Below are 22,891 nucleotides of genomic sequence, written 5' to 3'. Positions count from 1 at the left end.
TTAGTGGGCGAAGTCCCAGCCATGAGGCCGATTGGGTCGCGTTCGGCCCACTGGACGCCAGCTTGTGTCAGCCATGCATAGGATAGCCACGTATCCCGGCTGAGACGCGACATGCGATATACGCACGCATAAATATATGTACAAATGTGCATAACTCATGCATAAATGGAATCTTTTATGCCACGAATCATGGGAACGAATATTTGCATGTGCTTGCCGGTTACGACTGCATAACGTTGTGATACATGATAGCGTAAACCATGCAAACATTTAAAATCTCCCATCGGTTTTAAGATAAGGAAAGACGTGCTCTTCGTGCGCGTAAATAAAGGCGCAGTTACAGGAGGAAAAAAATACGCACGCATAAATCATGCATAGAAGGGATCTTTTGTACCTTGACTCACGGAAACGAATATAAGGAAAGACGTGATGCATAATCGCGTAAATAAAGGGACAGTTACGGTTCGAGGAGCATTAGTAGAAGGAAATAAATTTTAATTTACAGCCGCAGTTCGCGGGTTCTGCTCGGGCGGATTCCAGCGTAAAACGTGAGCTAAAACATCGTAAATGAGTACGAAATTTAGCGTAAATCATATATCTGTTTTGTAACAGCAAACGAAGCCCAAAATTACGGCGTAAAAATCGCGTGCACCCAATCGTGCGCGGGTTTTGGCTAGGGCAGATTCCGGCGTAAAACGTGAGCTAAAACATCGTAAATGAATACGAAATTTAGCGTAAATCCTATATTAGCTAAAACAGCGTAGATTGATCACGTTCGATCGTGCACGGATTTTGGCTTGGTCAAATTTCAGCGTAAAACGTGAACCAAACAGCGTAAATGGGTACAAATTTTATCGTACATCATCAATCTATTTCGTAACAACGAATGTGGCCTAAATTACGACGTCAAAATCACGCTCCGATCGTGCTCGGGTTCTAGGTCAGGTGGATTTAAGCGTAAGACGTGATCCGAAACAGCGTAATGGATACGAATTTTAGCGTAAATCAATGATCTGTTTTAAAACGACGAATGTGGCACTTGCTTTTTAGTGGAAGCGTAAAATGCAATAAGAAAGAACCCAAGACAAAATCTTTTTTTGCCGACCTATACATGCGACATGGGGGTGAATTAATAACTGAACGAACCCAAGACAAGAAAGAAAACGATGAAGCCATTTGCTGTTCCTGAATCTTGATCCGTCACGCTCACGCCCGGCCATGGAACTGAGGTCAGAAGAGTAGCCACTAGACAATACAGAGGGCACGGCGGTCAGAAGAACAAGAACTTGGACATGGAGATGCATCTGAAGGGGAGCACGGTGCCGTTGGGCCAGAAGAAGCAAGGCTGACACGCCAGGCGCGTCCACTGGTCGACGCCGACGATCCCCGCGACCTTCCATCGCGTCTGGGCCTCCCCATCCACCCGGAACGGCACCACGCCGTCGCAGAGCGCGGCCTCCATGGCGGCGCTGCCGGCGTCGCCCAGCGGGGCGCCCTGCGCGCGCGCCACGTACGCCAGCGGGAGGACGCACCTGGCGGGCACGCGGAACGGGTAGGCGCGGAGCACCGCCAGCCCGCCCGCACCGCTACGTACGGCACGCGGGGCTGCAGCAGCAGCAGCACCACCACCACAAGGACGGCCACGGCGCCCAGCAGCACCACGACCGCCAGCACCATGAACAGCACCACCGCCGCCCACTCCGCCGCGCCCGACCGGTGCCTCCTGAAGCTGTGCCGCCGCAGACGCTGAGGCTCCTCCTCGCGCCCCCTCCACGACCGCCAATCCGCCGGCTGGAGAGCGCCGCGGCGGCCGGGGCTCTCCTGCTCACGGGCGCCTGCTCGCATGCCCGAGGGAACCGCCGCCGCCGCTAAAACCTAATCCCTGGTGGCGTGGGGGTGTTTTTATAGTGACGGCGTGGGACTGGATAATTGTGAGCGCGTGGGCAGGATCGTGGGCCCGATTCACGTAATATACGCAGACTATATTTGCATAAACTGATACACACATCAGCATAACTCGTATTATAATTTAGTGTAAGCACAGGTAGGTATAATAAGCCAAAAAGGATTTGTGCGGTCTGCACACCTGGTCAGGGCTTCCTGTAGTTAAATAGAGCCCAGGGCTCTAAATACTATATATATATATATATATATATATATATATATATACGGCGCTGCTAAAATGCACCTGGGTGCATTCTCTATATTGAATGCACCCAGGCGTAAGTCCTGTTTCACGCGCCTCCCCGCCCCCGCCGCCGCCGCGCGCATCCCTATCCCCGCGCCGCCGCCGTCTCCTCCTTCTTCCTCCGATCCTCTAAACCTAGATCCCACCGCCGCCGAGCGCCTCCCTGTCCTCGCGCCGCCGCGCGCCTCCCTGTCCCCGCGCCGCCGCGCGCCTCTCTGTCTGCGTGCCTCCCTGTCCCCCGCATTAGGTGGGATTACAAGCCCGCATTATGTGTGATTGCAACTGTTGTATAATTTTACTCAAATATCTGTTAAAAAATGTAAACAAAATGATTGCAACCGATGGTGTGTTGTAATTGCAACTGCTGGTGTAGTGTGGATGCAACTGCTGAGTTGCTCTTATGTGATTGCAAGTACTGAATAACTCTGAGAAATTTTGTTAAAAATATGATTGCAACTGCTGGTCTGGTGTAATTGCAACTGCTGGTCTGGTGTGATTGCAACTTCTATATAACTATGTCCAAAAATCTGTTAAACAAACAAGATTGCAACTACTGGTCTGGTGTAATTACAACTGTGGGTCTGTTGTGATTGCAACTTCTATATAACTATGTCCAAAAATATGTTAAACAAACAATAATTGCAACTGCTGTCTGGTGTAATTGCAACTTCTGATCTGGTGTGATTGCAACTTCTATATAACTATGTCCAAAAATCTGTTAAACAAACAATGATTGCAACTGCTGCCTGGTGTAATTGCAACTGCTGGTCTGGTGTGATTGCAACTCCTATATAACTATGTCCAAAAATCTGTTAAACAAAACAATGATTGCAACTGTGTCTGGTGTAATTGCAACTGCTGGTCTGGTGTGATTGCAACTTCTATATAACTATGTCCAAAAATCTGTTAAACAAAACAATGATTGCAACTGCTGTGTGGTATAATTGCAACTGCAAGTCTGGTGTGATTGCAACTTATGTGAAGAGGTTGAGCCGTTCGCGGAGGAGCCGTTCACGGAGAAAGAGGGGCGGGGGCGGGAAAATGAAAATGTTCTGTCCGGAGCGTGCGGGAGGGACGAAACCGGCCTGGGTGGGACGGTTGGCTCGGACCTGGCACATAGGTTCGGCTTGGGTGCATTCTCTATATTGAATGCACCCAGGTGTAATATATAAATACAGTATATATATATATATATATATATATATATATATATATATATATATATATATATATATATATATATATTACTAGCGTTAATTTGCAGTTGTTTTATTAGATCCAATAGTAGATTGGATTAGCTGCAGGAGATTGGTATGGACTCTCATTGTTATCATTTATAGCGGTGGCGTAGTAGGGTAGCATACATTGCAACTTCGGCATTCCCAATATTCTCTTTTGAGGTCTAGTTCCGCAACTCCATTTTTCTCAAAAAAAAAATTATTTTTCTAAGAAAAATGAACTATTTTCCTTTGGCGTGGAAAAATGGGTTATCAAACTAGTCCTATAGGGAAATCCAGACACAAAGTGAGCGCCTTATCAGATCATAGCCTTCAAGTTTTCAATTCTAATATTAACAATATTTTGTCACTCTAGCCAACCAAGGAGCATGAATGAGAGAATTGCTTCATCGTTAAGTACGTCATAATCCTTTGATGGCTTGTATCCACATTGGTTAGTGTTTTTGCCTAGGGAAATGTAATTGGGTATTGCGGAAGGTAGATCATAAATGATATATACTTCGGAATGATAAGTGACAAGTCATTTTTGTCAAGAGTCACGATCGGTAAAGAGTTTGTCGAGTGTTTTCAATGCTGCGGCACTTGGTAAAGTACCCTGTTCCAGTAGAGAGGTTAAATTGAATCTTGAGTTGGCAAATATTATGAAATGAATCGAAGGGGTTAGGATTTTACACTTCTATAATCTGGATTGACTGTTTACTCAATCGAATCTAGAGATTTGTGATGGAGTACCGCGCGCTACACTCTGCAACCATTTTAATACAGCTCAAGCTAGACCTAATAATTAACATCACATAAACTAAAAACCTCATGTACAAATGCTACACATTAGATAGCTAGTTTGATAGACGGCTGTTCTTAAATTGTAATCAAACTCAATCGAATCTAGATGATTATGCTAGAAGCGTTTCCCTTTTTCATAAACTCAATCGAATCTAGTTTGATAGAAGCTTTTCACGATAGTTTTGGTTGACCAGTACTAGCTAGGTTGCAGAACCGGCTGGAGAGGTCAGGACTTTCTGGTCAAGAGCACACCAAAATTGGCCGTGGGCTCGCCCGCCTGCTCGTCAAAGAGTCGTGTATTATCACTTAGCACTTCATTCGTTCTAAGTTATAAAGCCTTTTGTAGATACGTACGCACTTAAATATATACACTGTATATTAGATACATAATAAAAAATAGTATACTTTAAAAATCAAAATATTTTTACAATTTGGAACTGATGATAAAGTAGTATGTAAGTTTCTTGTTTAGTGTGTGGTTTGCGTACGATCGGAAGCTAAGCATAGTGCTAGTTCTCCAGACAGATAGATATTATATTGATCGAGTAAGGTCTTGTTCAGTTATTCTCTGAAAAAAGTTAAGAAAAAGTCCGACTTACTTAGGATTTAAACACGCTCAATCCTACTCAATCCATGTGGACTAAGAGGTAACCGAACAATCCCTAAAGTGTAGCGATTTTCGCATTCATTCATTGATCAACATAATCCTGCTTGGTCCTTGCAAGTGATGCAACTTGTACACACATTACATTATAGCCCACTTGCATCAGAGAGAGCACGAGATGGCTGCTGGCTGGCTTGGCTAGCTATAACTAGCTAGGTTCATCGCACTAACCAAGACATTGAATACATTCCGGTCCTGTTAATTAAGCTGGCCAACTCCCAGTATTTGTATTGCCACAGGCCGGTACGAGTCGCGTCGTCATTAACTGCTTGTCTGTAAGATTATTGACACACATATGCAAAGATTAACATACACATGTACTCTGCGATACCAACTTGCTGTATTATACATTTATACTTTCGAGGGAGGACAAATAATGCAGCCACTGGTAATAATCGTTCAAACAAACTCAAGTTGTCGCGTGCTTGTGCCGTTTACTGTGGAGGCACATGTTGCGCATTTGAAAACTCGGTTTTCAAAGTGTTTCAAACAACAGGGATACTACAATTTGTTCCAAGCACCGACCGATTGTTGATGCTCATCATCATGCATGCACGTTGAATAGTCTAAGGGTCTAGAAGATCCGATCCATGGCGGGCGGCCATCTCAGAACATTCCTCTATGACGTGAACGGTGAACCTTGTTAACTAATAAGGTAGGTTGTGGTTAGCAGACCGTGTATATGGTTATACAAAAGAAACATTGTTTTGTATTGAATACCATACTGGTTATAGAGTGAAGTTTAAAATAAGGTAGCAGGCGAGTATACATGTATATAAACACGCATAGCTCTACGACGCGCGTGTATATATATAAGCACATGCAGCTGCTACCCCTGCTACGTTCTCTGTTTATGTGTAGCAAATTGTTCATATGACACTACTCATCAGCTAATTAAGCAGTGCGCCTGATGAACTGCAAGCCAATGCAACGCAAGTGTCTGCAACAGCTAGCTAGCTGCAGCATTTGCCACAGTAGTGTCGTCAGTGCAACTGGCTCATCACCACTTGCCTGCTCATCAGCAAGTTGGGACGACGATACGTACGAACGAAAACGGCAGGATTTTTTTTCCCTTGTCGTCACAGGCGTTTGTTGCGTTCTTCTTTCCTCTCTTCTTCGTCCAGCTGGTGGGTGCGTGCGCCATTCTTTTTGCAACTTGCATTGTATTGTTCGAGAGCGTGCATGCGAGGAGTGACTGAGCATGGCGGCGTCCACGTACGCGTTCCTTCTGTTCGGCCATGACCATCGGTCCAGTCAGTGGTCAAATATTCATAGCTACGAACGGCATGTGCTCGCCAAATTGCAGCAAAAGCCAAGTATTATATTTCCAGCGGAAGAAAAAATAAATAAATAAACTAACCTGCAGTTTGCGCTATACCCTTTAGCGGATTCCATTAGCGGTCCCTCACCTTGTCTCATCCACATTTTTACAAATTCTTACTAAGGTGCGTGTATAGGCCGTTAAACTTAACTGTGTTAATTTGCACCTGTGTCAGCCGACCCATTCAATTTGCAGCGATGGAATTTGAAAAAATTCTAAAAAAAATGAAGAAAAAAATCCAGAACTCGCACCTTGTAAATATAGAGTGGGTCCTTCCCTTCTGTCGCCCACAGCATCCACCTTCCATTCTTTCAGTCATATTCGCCCACGTTTAATTTATACAGATCCATTTTTTTGTCTAGATATGAATTTGAAGTGTAGTATACCACCAACCACGAAACTTCATTTCGCCTCCATCGAAGAACCGGTTTTCTATTGCACCGCATGGGTCCATCTTGCAGCCAGTGCAGGAATATCATGTGGTACAGTAGAAACCAGTTCTCGAATGGAACCGTGGTCACGATTTGCGATAAGAACTTTGTCCTTTTATTGTTTTTTAAAAGCTAATGGACTTTGTTTGATTTATGCGGTATTATATTTTTTTTTGAACTAGCTATATATTATTTTATTTTATTGTTTTACTTATTTTTGCTTATTATGGTATTTGAATTAAACCCCATGTTTGATGTTTGGTCGTGTATGCGTGCATGGTAGTCTGTAAAAAATACAAAAGCTGGTGTGTGTCTGTAGTAGGCCGATCGACGACCGAATTTTTTGTATTTTAGCCCTTAAACAGAAGTAAAATCACGTTTAAACCTAAAAAAATTTTAAATGCAGTTTTGGACCCTTAGCTCGGCGCCATAGCCTGTGGCGCCGAGCTAACACAGCTCGGCGCCACAGCTTATGGCGCCGAGCTTCGTGACGTGTCATCCCGCGTGGCACCTAGCTCGGCGCCACAGATCTTGGCGCCGAGCTAGGAAATATCCGCCCGACGCCTTTCTCTCTGCCCGTTTCGTCTGTTCTTCAGTTTTCGCGCCGAGCCCACCGCCGCCGTTAGCAATTCGCCCGCCGCCCCGTCGCCGTCGCCTTCTCTCCGGCCACCCGCACGCCCATCATCGGCGGCGCGGTCGCCCTAGTCTCCGGCCTCTCCGCCCGGCGAGCTCCGGCGAGCACAGCCGAGGTCGCCCGCCCCGCCCTCCTTCCTCGCCTGGGCCGGCCGCCGCCGAGCTCCCCGGCCACCGCGCAGCCTGCTCGCCGAGCTCCGGCCCCGGCAGCTCCGGCCCCGGCAGCTCCGTCCCCGGCCGCCGTCGAGGAGCCATTCGCACGACACCAGCGTGCTTACGTGGAGTACTCAAACGAGCTCGACGCACTTACTCCTTCGATGGTGAGTTGTCTCCTTTTTTCTTTTTACATGTCCTTTCTACTTTTATCACACGACACCAGCGTGCTTACATGGGCTTTCTAAAACTTTTGCAGGTGACTTGGCAACCGTATCTTGATCCATATTTCGCCAGCATACAGTTGAGCAGCATGTGCTCAATAGACGAGAACCTCTACCTCATGAGGTGTCCCCTCATCTGTTTTTATGCTGTTGAGTACCACTTGCCCCACAGAGTTGCTCGACAGTTCGGATTGCGCCAGGAGTTTCCGGTGGAGCCATTCTCGACTCCAATAGAACTTCATAAGTCAGTTACTACATGCACTTGTTATTCTAACTAATAATTGAAATATCAGTTAGTCGCTAATATATGGTTCTAACTTTTGCAGGTTCGACAGACAGAGACAGAAGAAGGTCACGGACTTCGAGACGCACCATCGTGATTACATTGATGAATGGGACCAGCAGGGGGATCTGAACTATGAGAATGACCAGGCGCACACAAACTACAACTTCCGGAGGTATTTGATTTGGTATTCTGGTGTGACTAGGTGTAAGTTGAAGGGACAGTGGACAGCTGCAGACTACGCCGAGCAAGAATCGTCAGACGACGAAGACACAGCTTTCGACATAGCTGCTCGGCACGGGTCCCAAATTGAGGCTGCTCCAATCCTTGATAGAGTGGTAACTATTTCTTTACTAAAATTAGAGATTTCAATTCAATGTTTTATGTCTAGTTTTGAGCATCCTAATGTCTTAACTTGTGATAGGGAAACTCTATGCTCGTATCTGTTGTTGAACTCGAGCGTATCTCACAGAGAACTTCAGATACTACTACGCTATCGTTACTATCAGTGAGTATCAATGTCTAACAGAAAACTTGTTTATTTGTATGTTGTAACATATGTCTTTAACTAACATTTCGATTACAGAGGGTATCACGTCGTCTTCGTCGAGCAGCGGCTCGGTGTGGATGCTGGTCTCTAGCGGGCGTTGACGTGCAGCTGCATGTGCCTCGTATGCAGCAGGACGTTCAGCCTCCCATTTGTGCAGTTGGACCATCTACAGCAGGACTCAGCTCGTCGCGATCGACGCGGGACACGTTTGAGAACGTGGCCCAGGACGACGACGACGACGACGATGACGACGACGACGACGACGACGACGCTGGCGCTGGCGCTGGCGCCGCAGGTCAGGTGGAGATTGGACCGTCTCAGTTGCAGGATGCTCCTACAACTCAGCCATCACAGCTGACACCACGTAGAAGGCGTCCACGAGACCCTTACACTCCAGGCACCGACGCTCTTGGGGCCAAGGGCAAGGGTAAGACTAGGAGGAAATGAATACTTTTGTGATATGGACTGTGTGATTTGGACTTATGCTGGAGACGTTGTAATATGAACTATGTTATGTGTTTTGGACTATGTGTTGGGGAACTTGTATTTTGGACTTTGTTTGTGGACATTATATGAAGAACTATGTTCTGTGGATGTTTTTATATTCGATGTTATTTTGTGATGTATTATATGTTGAAATGCTTATATGTCTTATAATATGTGATTATTTGAACTGTGGTTGTTAATAAAACAAGAGGAACTCTTGCAAAAATTTTTTGTGAACTGTAAAAAACATAATAAGCAATAAGTAACGCATCTTTAGAGTTCTAAATTATTTTTGATACGTAAATACTACATAATAGGCTACAATTCTTCAGTCTGAATCACAATCTATGAGTAACTCATCTTCGGAGTCATCCGTCGCGCAATCCTCAACAACAACCTCATTCCACTTGCTGCATTGTCCTGCATCACACTTGTCACCAGTTCTTTTGTAATAATTGGCTTCTGCTTCATCTGCAGCTTGGGAGAATAGCTCATCCTCAGCCTCATCAGACTTCTTCTTGTAATAAGCTGCCTCTACCTCTGCGGCGGCCTGTGACATAAACTCATCCTCTTCCTCTTGAGCACGTAATCCAGCCTCAGCTAGTGCTATGAGCTCACTCAACCTTGACATGTCGTCCTCCTCTTCTTCATGTAATCCTGCCTCTGCGAGGGCGATAAGCTCACTCAATCTAGATGTGTCGTCGTCCTCCTCCTCCATCAGCTCAACCGTTGCCATTTTATCCTGAACATATCTCGCATGCGCCTCATCGGCCAAATAGTTTACGCCGCTTCCAATCTCTGCAAATATAATGAGAAAATTAAGTTAGCAAAGTCAGGATAAATAAATTGTACTAACATAATTATAATATCATTTATCTCACTTACTTCCCTTGAGGCGATCAGCAAGATTATCCAACATCTGTTTCTCGGCTTGAGCCGCTTCCCATTCCCTTGCATCCTGTGCTCTCTTCTCATCTGCCGCCTTCAACCTCCTATACTCTGCACGCTTCGGGCTATCATAAAAGGCAGATTTTGCTTCCCTACGCATGTCGCGTATGCGATCGTTAATGTACGAATCAACGAGTCGAGATCCACAACGCATCTTCTGTCCCATTATTCTCTTGGACTCTATTGTGCGCATCACCTCTCCTTTGTCGTCGTAACTCTCCCAACTGCATTTTCTCGTCTCCTACAAAAAAAAATAGTAAGTACCGCTATAACATTACATCTGGTGCAAAAAAAATACCAACCTCATCGTAATCGACCATATGTCCACAAAAATATCCAACACCAAGCTCCGAAGGAACTAATCCATACTTAGCTTCAATACCACATTTGCAGAGTACTGGATCAAATTTGACCTCTTCTGCCGCCCACCCCATGTATCTCTTTTCCTTTACCTCTGGCTCTGGCCAATGGGACAAAGGACCATACAACCACTCTCTGAAACGACACTTACGCCACCCGTATGGCTGCAAGAGAAAAAATTAGTAATTTATTGTAAATAAAAACTAGTTTATACATTTAGCGTATCAATGGGCTCACATAATCAATGTTCGGACAACAGAACTGCTTGTCATAGTCTAGCATAGTCTTCGTCGATGACAGCACGGTCTCCACAATCGCATCGAGGCGGTGAGTCCATCCGTCTTTCTGTTGCTACCTCCTTCTCCTCATCCGTCATTGGTGGAGGATTCGGGGGAGGAGGTACCCAACGCTTAAAACGCTCATGACTGGTCTTTCCACTCAACCAATTAACGAAAAGAAGATATCGAGGGTCAAATTTATCAGGACCATCGATCCACTGGAAAAAGAAACACCTCTCATGTCCCTAAAATAATGGAAAGATGCACTATTACATATCTACAAAAAAATGAATGCGAACAAAATTAAGTGATAAGTCATAAGCTACGTACGTCCAAAGTGCCACAAAGGTAGTAGCAGCGAGCAGTCGTGTCTGGATGTTGTGATTGATGTACCCAAGCCAGTCTGCCACAGTCACAGTTAGGCACGGGGAGTTCAGGAGGAACAGGAGCATCCTTACTAGATACGTCCGGATATAACTCCCGAGGACGACCTCTCTTCTGCCACAACGCCTCTCGGTACATGTCTTTCATCTAATAAACGATTATAATTATCACTTATACCTAATATGCTTTATAATAAGTTTACACAAACTAATAATCGAAATGATAATATAATAGGTGTATACAAATTATTAAACTAAAAACCTAATATACAAAACGAATCAGTTCGAAATCATACCTTGGTCTACGAAGTGAACCAACTCAAATCTTTGAATCCAGGAAATTTTTACGAAGTTTGGAAATGGGATGAAATGAGCTGCTCTCGGCCAGCCGCGCGGGCGTTTTTATAGGAATTCGTAGCTCGGCGCCAAGATCTGTGGCGCCGAGCTACGAGGCCGCGCCGCCGCCACGTCAGCGCCAGGTCAGCCCTGGACGCAGCTAGCCGTTGCGGCCACGTCACAGCTCGGCGCCACAGGCTGTGGCGCCGAGCTAAGGGTCCAAAACTGCATTTAAAATTTTTTTAGGTCTAAACGTGAATTTACTTCTGTTTAAGGGCTAAAATACAAAAAATTCGGGATCGACGACGGTATATATAGGCATTTTCAAACTTTCAGTCTCTAAATCATCAGTAAAATAAACTTGCATACGTACAGTGTTAGAAAGGGTGCTTAGGTTAGCTTAATCACTCGGCGATTCAACACGGTTGATTGTCAATTAATGGATCGGAGACTTGACTTGGACTATAGGTAAGTAAGTAACCAGAGATGCATGTGCACGGCTCATGAGATTCAAAGGCAATGGAGGATAACCACTGCACGTACGTAGTCTGTGGCTGGTGGTGGTGGCCGTGGTTGTGTTGATGCAGGCAGGCAGGCAGCAGCAACTTGTGCGTGTGCCTTTTCCATCCAAGAGGGCCAAGAGGGAAGGGGGAGAAAAGAAAGCAGAAGCTAGCTAGCTAGCTAGACCTGCAGCTTTCCATCCAAGACCAAGAGCCGCCCGCCAGGACACTCACGCACGAGGCTGCTGCCTGCTGGGCACACGGTTTCCGACCAGAGAGAGGCGGCAGCTTGCAGCTAGCTAGCCGGGGCCAATGCCGCCCGGCCTGCCCAGGTTTCCTCTTCCCTGGCTCCGGCTCCCGGCCTGCGGTTTGCACTTGCAGTCGCTGTTGCTGTTGCAAACGAGAGTGGAGTGGACTGCTGGGCAGCGTAGCCTGAGCCAGCTAGCTATAGCTCTGTCCCCCTCCCCTCCCCTAGCTGCTGGCTGCTGCTGCTGCCGCTCCCTGTGTCTGTCTGTCTGTCTGTATGCGCCTCTTGATAATTGTTAAAGCTGCGTGCGTGTGCATATGCATTGCATTGGTTCAAATAACGCATGATATAGATGCCACTTGCGCAACATGTTTTTTTTTTGGGTTTCCTTTCGTCTGACGTGCATGGCAGCTGGAGGAGTGTGGTAGAGTTGTTGCTTTGCAAGGTTCAAAGGACCTGTCTGATTCATGGTGTTGTGCAGGGCAGCATGCATGTCATTTCTGCCGTCCTCGTCGTCGTCGTCGATGGCCGACTACTACTACGGTCTCGGTACTACCATTGATTGGGTCCCCATCGACGCATGTACGGTATGGATACCATACCAGCCAATACTCAAATATTGTGTGCCCATGCATGCATACGTCTCTATCTGCGTGTGGGGGTGAGTTTTGTGATCTGATGAGTAGTTTATTTATACACTAGTAATAATATTAGTGGAGGATGACATTTGCTGCTAGCTTGGCGGCTGAAGCCTAATTTTGACACGTTTACGAAATCCGCACGACGGCGAAAGAGAGTGTTTAAGTATACACGTCTTCCAGGAGGAGCTGACTCCCGAGTCCCGACTTCGCCACTTGTCAGGTTTTATATAAAACCACCCCCACACCGTACGTGCTGCCAAACTGGGGCTTCGAAAGATGCATGCATACGATCGATTAATAGCTCCAAATAAAAAAAATTATGTAATATTCCGCGCGTGCCTAATTGCATATGCGTGGACGTGGCTGTGCTGATGCATTTATATGCTGCCTCCTGTTTCATTTCCCTCTCTGCAACGCACGCACGCATGCATGCATCCTCTGCTTTTTATTTATTGAGGCGAGGAGAGGAGATAGCTACAATTAAAGTTACAGTAGTTCTTTGTATACATAATACTCGGTATATAGTATTTATACTCGTAGGCATGCATTAGGCACGATTAAAGCGCGCGCCGGCAGACGGCATGAACTTGGTGTGAGAGAGAGATGATAAGGATGACCTAACCTTATCTACGCACAGTTGGTCTGACAAAATGCATGCATGTCCGTCCAAAGAAACTTGAGCAGGCAAGACGACGCCGGACACGTACGCTTCTGTCTAGTGTAGACCGTACGAGTAGTAGTATACGTCTTCTCCTTTCGATCATCAGTTCTTCTCCTTTCGATCATCAGTTCGTTGTGCAACGGAGTCGGAGAGTACATGTCAGTAACACCCATGGTGGACATGGATGGACGATCGATCGATGAGTCCCGTCGTTTTCTAGCTGACACACGACGCGTGCATAGCTGAGCCAGAGCCCAATCTCATCTGTGTACTGCAACTGCAGCACCATCACGTGCACCGATGAATCCAGCCAAACCAGTCAGGAACCAACACCCAGACGTCGCTATTATTACCACCACAGCAACCTACCTGCATTGCTCGCTTTTTCTAGCTGGTAACCATGAGTAGTTAATATACTAAGTAAATAGATGATGGCTATACTGAGTAGTTACTATACTAAGCAACTAATCAAAAATACAGAACGTGCAGATCATTCAGAACTGCTGAAGTTTGTGGTAGATATAATATGGAAACCGTAAAAAATTTGAACCATTACTGAGATGTGCAGATTCTAGCGGAGGTAAATACCTCAAATAGAACGCCCGAGAGAATTAGATCACCTCCAGAATATACCCTCTCTAATAAAATGGCCCTGCAAGTAAAATCGGAAAAAAAAAGAAACTGGGCGTAAAAACCAAGGAACGTTAGTGAAATAGCTATACATACAGTCTGCAACCACAAGGACTCCACCACGCTAACAATTATTATTCCATAATAATACACCCGTGGAAAAATTCCATGTGCAACAATAAAAATGAAATAGGCTGACAACAGAGGCCCATTGGTAGCCCAACACGAGAAACCAGCTGGCATGATTAGCCGTAGTTGGGACACCAAATTGTAATGTAACGCAACTTCCACTTCGAAGCAGAACAATCCAAGTCATAAGATGCAATATACATTTGTGTGGTGCAGCCGCCCGTGCATGGGTGGGTGCGCGCGTCTGTCAGCCCTCCTCGCCGAACTCCTTCGTGAACCTCTCGTGCACCTCCAGGTCCTTCTTGCTAACCGTCGGCCTCTGCCTCGACAGGACCTTCTCGAAGTCCGCCCTCGAAATAGGGGGCGGAAGAATCTACGTTCAAAACAGGACACCTTTGTTGCCTTAGAGCAGTTCGACCGGGAAGCCCTCTCTCTCTCTCTCTCTCTTAACACTGCAATGGAAGAATGGGCCATCTTGTGTGTTGTGTGTTACCTTCGCAGCGAGGCCTTTGGATGCAAGCTCCTGCATGGTGGTCTGCACGGCGCCCGGTTGCTTCGGTCCACATGGCATCCACATGTCACCGTCCGCCTTGAAGAAGAACATGGCGTCCTGCGTTTTGCGCACGGGTTCAAATAACACGTCCTTAACCTGGTCGAGGGAAAAAAAATGTATCAGATTTCATTGCTTAGTACAATGTGAGACTGAGCAGTGAAGCATAGTGATGACAGATGCACAAGTTCAGAAATTACTTACACAGACAGCAACGTCAGAACCAGAAAACCCGTCTGTCCGACGGGCCAAGCTCTCGAAATCACTTTCAGTTAAACTGTGTGGTGTATCCCCGAGATGGACCTGTATGAATTGATGGTTCCAAATGTTAGCCAATGGATTGTAAACCATGGAACAGGACAAACTTAGTTATGTTAACCTTAAACATGTGTTGCCTTGCTTTCAAGTCAGGTAGCGGAATGTAGATACGCTTGTCAAATCTTCGCCGCACAGCCTGCAACAATGAATCAGTCAAAGAACCAAACAGTGTTTCACAAGATAATGGGGACGTTACTTTTTTTTGGCGAAGTTGTATTCGGTGCAAAACTGTACTCCCTCTATCCCAAAAAGAATGCAATTCTCACTTTTCGAGTCAAACGGTTTGAAGCTTAACCAAAGTTAGACAAAAAGTATTAACATTTATGATACAAAATAAGTACCACTAAATCATTAATTCTGGAATATATTTTCATAGTAAACATAGTTGAAGACGTAAATTTTAATAGTAATCACTATAAATTTGGTCAAACTTGGGCTAATTTGACTTGCACAGATACCCTAGCTAGTTGCATCATCTTCAGGACGGAATATTCGGCAAGTTTTTTGTAACCTGGTCCAGAGCATATGGCGTATTCGTGGCAGCAAGAACAAGAACTTTATCATCATTGTGACCAACACCCTGGGAATCAAGTACAGAAAATATGATCATGTCAGTTTAACATCAAAGAAGGCATAGAATGCTGAGATTAAGAAAACAAGTCCTCTAAACAAACGGAGAAGCAGAATCTTCAGAGAATTTCAGTTCTACTTTTTTTACATGTAAATAAAATCTTGGACATCAGAAGGCTATCATATTCACTGATTAATTATAGTCAACATGTATTAATAACAGCAAAAAGTCGGGAGTTTCATCAGATAGGTTGTATGCAATCACTGGATAAACAATTAGATTTTTCTGTGTTGAAAATTTGACAGAGTATAGCAATGAGCTAATGACATCTACAAATACTAGGATCAGTTTTAAAACATAGTATAGCATTCAAGCTAATAATGTGTTGACAGTATCGGAATCCTTTGTGCTGACTAGCCAATTCTACATGACCTGAATAAGCTCGGTAACATATCTCTGGAGCTAACAACTCAGACAAAAGAAGAAAAAAAAAGAGCATCATCACTCATAACTTTGGACACTAGCAATTGATGGCACATTATCACAATTCTCAGAATAACAGCTCCAGACATTCGCGAAATAAGTTTAAATCCAGCACCCCAGGCTTGGCGGTTGCTTGTAAAATCATTTTTTTCTTTCTTTGTCTAAATTCACAGCATTTCAGGTAACCATCCTAAGCAGAACATAACTAGCTAAGTGCATCCCACACGGGAACAGTTTGCAACATTAATACTTCACCTGCATTTGCACAAGAAGTTCAGTCTTAATTCTCCTAGATGCTTCACTTTCATTGCCTTCTCCACGTTGACCGCATAAAGAATCAATTTCATCAATGAAGATAATGGAAGGGGCATTTTCCCGAGCCATTTGGAACAGATTTGCAACTAATTTCTCACTTTCACCCATCCACTTTGAAACCAGATCTGAAGAAGATATACTGCAGTAAAGCAACAGTGTGAAATATCATAAAGATACGGCATAGAAAACAAATGGTAGGATATTAGTATTGCTAACATCCATTGACCAATCAAGTGAAACAAAAAAATGCAAGTTCGATCTGTAGATAGATAGATATAGACACACACATTCAAGATCTAGGGTAGCCTGTAGCATGTAAATTTACTAATTGTATATTATATTCTTTTGAACCACACTCATTTGTACAGTAGACGCCTGGAAGAAAAAAATGAAGCCTGGAAGAATACAGGTTGTTTGCACGACCTGGCTAAAGATAACTCTAGGGAAAGTTAAGCAACAATGCAACATATCTGCAAGTATGATTAAATCAATATATTATGAGTTTGGTTTACTATTGTGGAATAGATGGGACAAATATCAATTTCCCTGAATACATAATTGACCAATTAACTGTTATACGACTAGCTCATTAATATGCGACTTCCTTTTCAATAAATTCGAATTTGTCAGTAAGGTACTGCCTTTGTTTCAAATATGAGACATAGTTTTCCCCGAACTTCTATCAAAATATAAGGTGACACTTTTCCTCTTCTTATTTGTTCCCCCTTTCTTCTCCAGTTACATAAGTAATTAGTAATCATTCATAATAACTAAGGCCACTATACCCAAGGCATTGACACCAGGGACATATAGTCGGTTACCTCTATCCTCCTATCGAACCAGCTTTATACCTGTGTTGCATCAAAAATCATCTTATACCAAAAAAAACGCAGGGAACACAATCAGTTATCAGTATGCTAATAAACTAGAGAATATCAATGGCAATGATAAATACTAAGAATATGTGTTCCTTACAAAACATCAGCAACAAATGAAAACTCCACATTAACCATTTGCTCAAAAAGTGTAAGCTCTCTTGAACTTTGGGATACTGATGGATTATATGGAAGGTCCGAAGGTGCAGCCTATATATAAAAGTTAAACTCAACAAATATATAAGCTGCTATCATAGGGCACACCTTTCAAGCGACAACTTCCCTAGTTTTGCAAAAGTTATTTGTTTTTTAGCTAAATGCTCTCTTGCCTGCACCAAGCATCAGCATTCAATTTTCAGGAAGCAGGCATTTACTTCAAATAGTCTTATATGAATGCTAAGAAGGGAAGGCCTGGCGCAGTGGTGAGAGCTATCTCACCGAGTCACCAGGTCACGCATTCAAAGCAGCCTCTCCGCATTTGTGGGGGGAGGCCTCGGTTTATCCCTTCCCTAGACACACTCATATGGGAGCCTCCGGCACTAGGTCTGCCTTTTTTTTAGTCTTATATGAACGCTGTTTAATTTAATAACAGAGCAACGATTGCCTCATAGCAACATCTGATTCCAAAGCATATATCGATTTCTTTAATAACACACAGTGCATATAAATGTCACATGCGCAAAGTGCACTCACGTAAGTCTTAACAGATGAGAGTTCGAGCTAAAAACATTGATGTTTGAATGTTTGATGAAGTATAGTTCTTCAAATTAGGTAGATGTAGTCATGTAGATGACAAAAACACTTCGAAGAGGCATGTTGGCATTTTTGGCAACTTTTGATACCCCAAAATAAAATCTGATGGAGCTGTGTGATCTTTTTGCAGATTAAACACTTCAAATTTTGGAAGTTTTATTCATACGGTGTAAAAAATATGACTGCACCACAAAATGTCAGTAAGATGCATTATCCTCTGTAATTGAGCTAATAGACAACTGAACATTTACACAAAAGATGTACACAAATCAAAGAACGTTTCAATACAAACAACATGCTTATGGCAGTCTATATAATATTGCATTGTGGAACAAGTTTCAATAAAAACGATTGGTATCCAGTTCCTTTCAGGTGAAATAGTTACAATTAAGATGCGCAGTTCTCCTGCGCGTTCTATAAAAAACAATATTTTTTATGATAGCCCATACAAATCCATCACATATTTCCATAGAAATCAGAAGTTTGTGTGATTCATGTGAGACATGGTGTGTACTATTCTCAAACAAAATAACATATCCCCTGAAGCCAAGAAAAAGTGTGATGCTACACTACAAGTAAAGAGTCATGTGATGACTCTAGGTACTGAACAAATATGTCTGGAATGCAGGATGCCTAAAAATTCTTAATTTGGCAGACAATTTACTAGGCATGCAACTAGTAGCGCTGAGGCAAAAGGTGAAAGATCAATCGGAGTTCAAGAGTGGTGCACATTTAGTTGTCACTGGAAGGTGAAATATGTAAGATAGATATAGTACGATCTCAGACATATGACAGTCAAAGAAAGCATAGCAGGAGATGCACGAAAAGCCTCTACAGCATTTTTAGTTTTAAAGTCAAAACATTATAAAACATGTCTCTAAAAGAGCAAACTGAAGGAAACTGGCATAGCGATGAATATACAACTATCTACCTGAAAAACGTTGAATCAGCCTCGGTTGCAACAGCTTTTGCCAAATAAGACTTTCCTGTTCCTGGGGGGCCATACAAAAGAAACGCCCTCCAAGGCCTCCGCTTGCCTAAGGGATGGCATTCTTCATTAGTACATGTACTAGTTGACAACACGAAGATATCTACACTTCCAATGAGTTCAGACATATGATGTTTTTTTGTATAATTATGTGTTTATAAAAACAATACACACTAGTTAACACTAGCTGAAAGAAACAGATAACGAGGAAATGCTTTGGTTGTTAAAACAAAAAAAAGTGCACAAAGGCCAAAATGACACACAAACGAACAAACCATTCAAAATTAAACTAAATTTTATCAGGTCAAAAAATTCTAGATTTGAATCAAATAGCGAGGCATAACCTTTGGTACACAACTTGCAGAATAATAGGAATGCATATATTCTCAAAATAACATATTTGATCCCTTTTGAATTTTGAAGTGAACCATCTTTCAGTTCACACTTGTAACACCTAAAATTCTACTTTAGAATTTATAACATTAATAATTAAAAAAGTCCCAAAGTGAATATATTGTCTAAATAAAAGACCAAAATAAAAGATACTTAGAAATTAAATTATACTTGGATTGGATTATATATAGAAGAATTATGTGTTAGACTCTCTTTTGGATAAAATAATTGGAGATATTCTCTAGATAGGTTGAGATAAAACTACCTTTTGTGTAAAATTATGTAATAGTAGTTGTGTCTTTGAAACATATAATTTAGATATATAATAACAGCGAAAGGTCCTCTAGCTGAGTTGGTTAGGTGATCTGAGTAGCACTCCTCAGGTCCTGGGTTCAACTCCCCGTGGGAGCGAATTTCGGGCTGTGGTTAAAAAAATCCTCTCGTCTGTCCCACGCCAAAGCACATGTCTAAGGCTCAGCCCCGGTCATGTTCGTTCTCACATGGGCTTCGATGCCGCTGTGTATGGGTGGGGCAGGGGTTCGAGGGTTTTCTCGACCTGTGTGAGAAGGTCTTCTTCTTAATACAATGTCCGGGGCTGTCTTACCCCCCGCAGGTCGAGATATATAATAACAAGAAGATTTCTTATGTGTGTTAAAACAAGTGGGATATTCCTTTCATTAACTATGTAGTTTAAAATATTAATGAATAAATAAATGCAGTAAAAAATAAATAAGATTATTGCAAACAGTGGTAGTATTATTCATATATTAGAATTATGGCGGATATTTGGAAACCTGAAATTCAAAACAGGAATTTAAAATTTAGTTTGAATCTTTAAATTTGGAAATAGAAAAGAAAGAAAAAAGGAAAAAGAAAAGGGGAGCCGAATGGGCCGCTCACTCATTTTCAGCCCATTTCACCAAAGCGGCTTCCGCGCTGCCTGCCTCATCCTGACCACACGGGCGGTCACTGACACGTAGGTCCGCCCTGTCAGCCTCTGCACGCCCTTCTCTCTGCCTGTGTCGCTGCCGCGCGGGCCCGCCCACCAACCTCACTATTGCGCTCATCTTCTTCACGGATCTGTTTCAACAGACACCGTGTTCACCGCTGTCGCCATGAAATCCGGTGCCCCCACAACGACCTCCGTTTATCCTGGTCGTGATGAGGTTTTCCCTAGTGTATAAAACCTGAAGGCCTCGTTCCCCTTGTCTATCTGCTCCCGCAAACCACACCGAGGCGCCACGAGAGGGGAGGGAAGCAGGAAGCCGCCACCGTCACTACTCGCACGCGCCTTCAACCAAGCCTCGGCTGGCACCGCAAGGGGTTCCCCGGTGCACACTGATCGTGTCGTGGGTCGGCCGTGGGAAGGCAGGAGCTTGGCGCGTGGGGATTGCTCGTCGTTGCTGCTGCGCCTCCAGCGAACCGCGGGTCGGCGTGGGCAGTGTTCCGCGCATCCCAATCACTGGTGAGAAACGCCTTATTCAATTCGCCTTGCTCCATAGTTCGTGTAGCACTGTCCGGATTAGAAATTGGTGCTCGGGCCACAGGTTTGGGCGAGGCCGGCAATGGCGCCGCCGTGGTTGGCGCGCGCCACCGTGGCTGGGCGCTGGGGAAGATGGGTTGAAGGGGGGAAAGTTTATGGTCGTTGATCCGGTGATGAAGGGCTAAGAATAGATGGTGGGATACCCCCCTTTCGGTGATTTGATCTAAACCGTCGGCGCGAATCGAATGGCCCATATTGGATCACATCGCATTAAATACTGACCATAGATCCGAGACCTGGCGATCAGTAATGCGTACCGGTTCAGAAAGGACTTGATATAATCTCGTGCGTCCAACCCGGATCCAACGGCTCACATGAGCCTATACCCCTTCGGCCGCGTGAAAAATGCAAAAAGGACCCTGTGCTTTTCACAAACTAACCCTAAATCCATTTTTCAGTGTAAAGAAAATAAAAATAAATGAAGACTTTGCGTATTAGCCCCTGGAGTTTATTTTTAAGCACAAAATTAATACAAAAATGAACAAAACCTAGGAAAATCCATATCTTGCTCATTTTAACTCCGATTTGGTCCGTTCAAGTTGCGTTAGTTTCGTAATAAAGTTGCCTACACAGTAGCAAACTAGCAATATTATTTGATCATGTGCCATAACTTTTATAAATAGATATTATTTAACCTACGTTTTGGTAGATTAATCTTTCTTAATCTATCCATAATTATAACCAAACTAGGATATGGTCCCTGCTCAAGTTGTAACTTAGAGTAAAATTGAATTAGTTATATCTTTAATATATTCTCTCAAATAATTTACATTAATCCACATAGAATCTAGTTTTTATTATTCAATCATGTATGTCTTCCGAAAACTATACCTCTTTAACCGTAACTCTGAATTTAGTAGTTCTCAAACCCACGTTCTTGTAGCATCGCGTAGAATGTTTTTACGTTGTTTGTTCTCATGTTTGGTGTACTGTTAATTTATTTGATATTATGTGTATGTTATTTAACACTCAGCGATGCTCTAGAGGAAGATTGAGAAGAAAAATCATGTAAGTTGTCAAACATATGGTCCCTAGAAGTGGTCTTGTCCAACAATATAAATCATCATCTAGAAAATGGAAGTTATCAATCAACCAAATATTCAATAATCACTATCGACCAAAACAATGGTATTCACTACTTAACAGTAACAATGGATAATTGTATCAACCCTAGCTCACTCCATCCAATTTGATAAATATAATAAAGATCTGCAAAGCCTTTTGTGACCCCATATCAATTTCAATCGCCAAACTTTTATCAGGATCAAAGCTTAATAAAGGGGGAAAAGATAACGCTTTTAGGTACCGTCGCTCACCCGTGAAGAACTGCGGGAACTTGACGGGCAATATAACGGCCTCCTGCAGTGCCTGCTTGGCGCTCTCGAGGCCGGCAACGTCGTTCCACTTAATGTTGGGCTTCTCGGTGATGATGGCGGAGTTGAGCCCCGCCCTCAGCTTGGACTGCTCGGAGTCATCCCCTCCGTTGCCTCCGTCCCCGTCCTTGCCCTTGGTCTTGGGGCGCGTGGCGACAGCTGCGTCGCCACCGTTGGCCCCAGGCCCTGCGCCGCCCTCATCGAGGACCGCCCGGATCTCCTCGGCGCGGCGGAGGTACTCGGTGAACTTGGCGGTGATGGCCTCCTTGATCTTGGGGTTCTTCTCGTACTTGAGGTGGGTTTTGAAGTACTCGAGCGCGTTCATGTAGAGAGGGAACGCCTTGACGTAGTTGCCGGCATTGTCCTCCTGGACCGCCTGCTTGACGTACTCGATCGCCTGCTCCTTGAAGTTGCTATACATCGGGGGAGGCCCGGAGGCGCCGCCTCTGCGGCGGGCACCCGCGGATCGGAGGGGGGATCGGCCGGATTAGGCACCTCGACGGCTGATTCGGGAGAGGAGCGAGGAGGCGGCGGGCGGTTGCTTTTTGTGCTGGGGTTTGACGCGGGGAGGAGAAGACGGGGTGCGCAGGAGGGAAAGGGGAACAGAGACGAGCCGAGGAGGGAGGAGGGGAAAGGAAAAGATGGGAAGGGAGAAGCGTGTT

The 22,891-nt window shown here is 44.3% G+C and overlaps 1 protein-coding gene across 5 annotated transcripts; it reads right to left on the bottom strand.

The window, feature by feature from the left end:
- Window positions 1-13,073: 13,073 nt before the first annotated feature.
- Window positions 13,074-22,888, bottom strand: LOC100283774 (vacuolar sorting protein 4b). 5 transcript variants are annotated; one of them, XM_020549763.2, is made up of 9 exons: window positions 22,173-22,888; window positions 18,864-18,969; window positions 16,245-16,443; window positions 15,447-15,515; window positions 14,997-15,071; window positions 14,822-14,920; window positions 14,561-14,716; window positions 13,897-13,960; window positions 13,074-13,699 (listed from the first exon to the last, which is right to left on the bottom strand). In XM_020549763.2, the coding sequence occupies exons 1-8, from the start codon at window positions 22,648-22,650 to the stop codon at window positions 13,925-13,927; spliced, it is 1,218 nt and encodes a 405-aa protein (XP_020405352.1). In that variant the 5' UTR covers window positions 22,651-22,888; the 3' UTR covers window positions 13,074-13,699; window positions 13,897-13,924. The 5 variants fall into 5 exon arrangements, with proteins under 5 accessions (XP_020405352.1, XP_023157661.1, XP_020405351.1 ...); XM_023301893.2 differs by having other exon boundaries at window positions 13,074-13,677; XM_020549762.3 differs by having other exon boundaries at window positions 13,114-13,960.
- Window positions 22,889-22,891: the final 3 nt, after the last annotated feature.

The sequence above is a fragment of the Zea mays genome, chromosome 3 (genome assembly GCF_902167145.1).
Source record: "Zea mays cultivar B73 chromosome 3, Zm-B73-REFERENCE-NAM-5.0, whole genome shotgun sequence".
Classification (NCBI taxonomy): Eukaryota; Viridiplantae; Streptophyta; class Magnoliopsida; order Poales; family Poaceae; genus Zea; species Zea mays.
The sequence above is the reverse complement of the archived record's forward strand: the minus strand, read 5'-3'. Positions and strand labels throughout refer to the sequence as shown.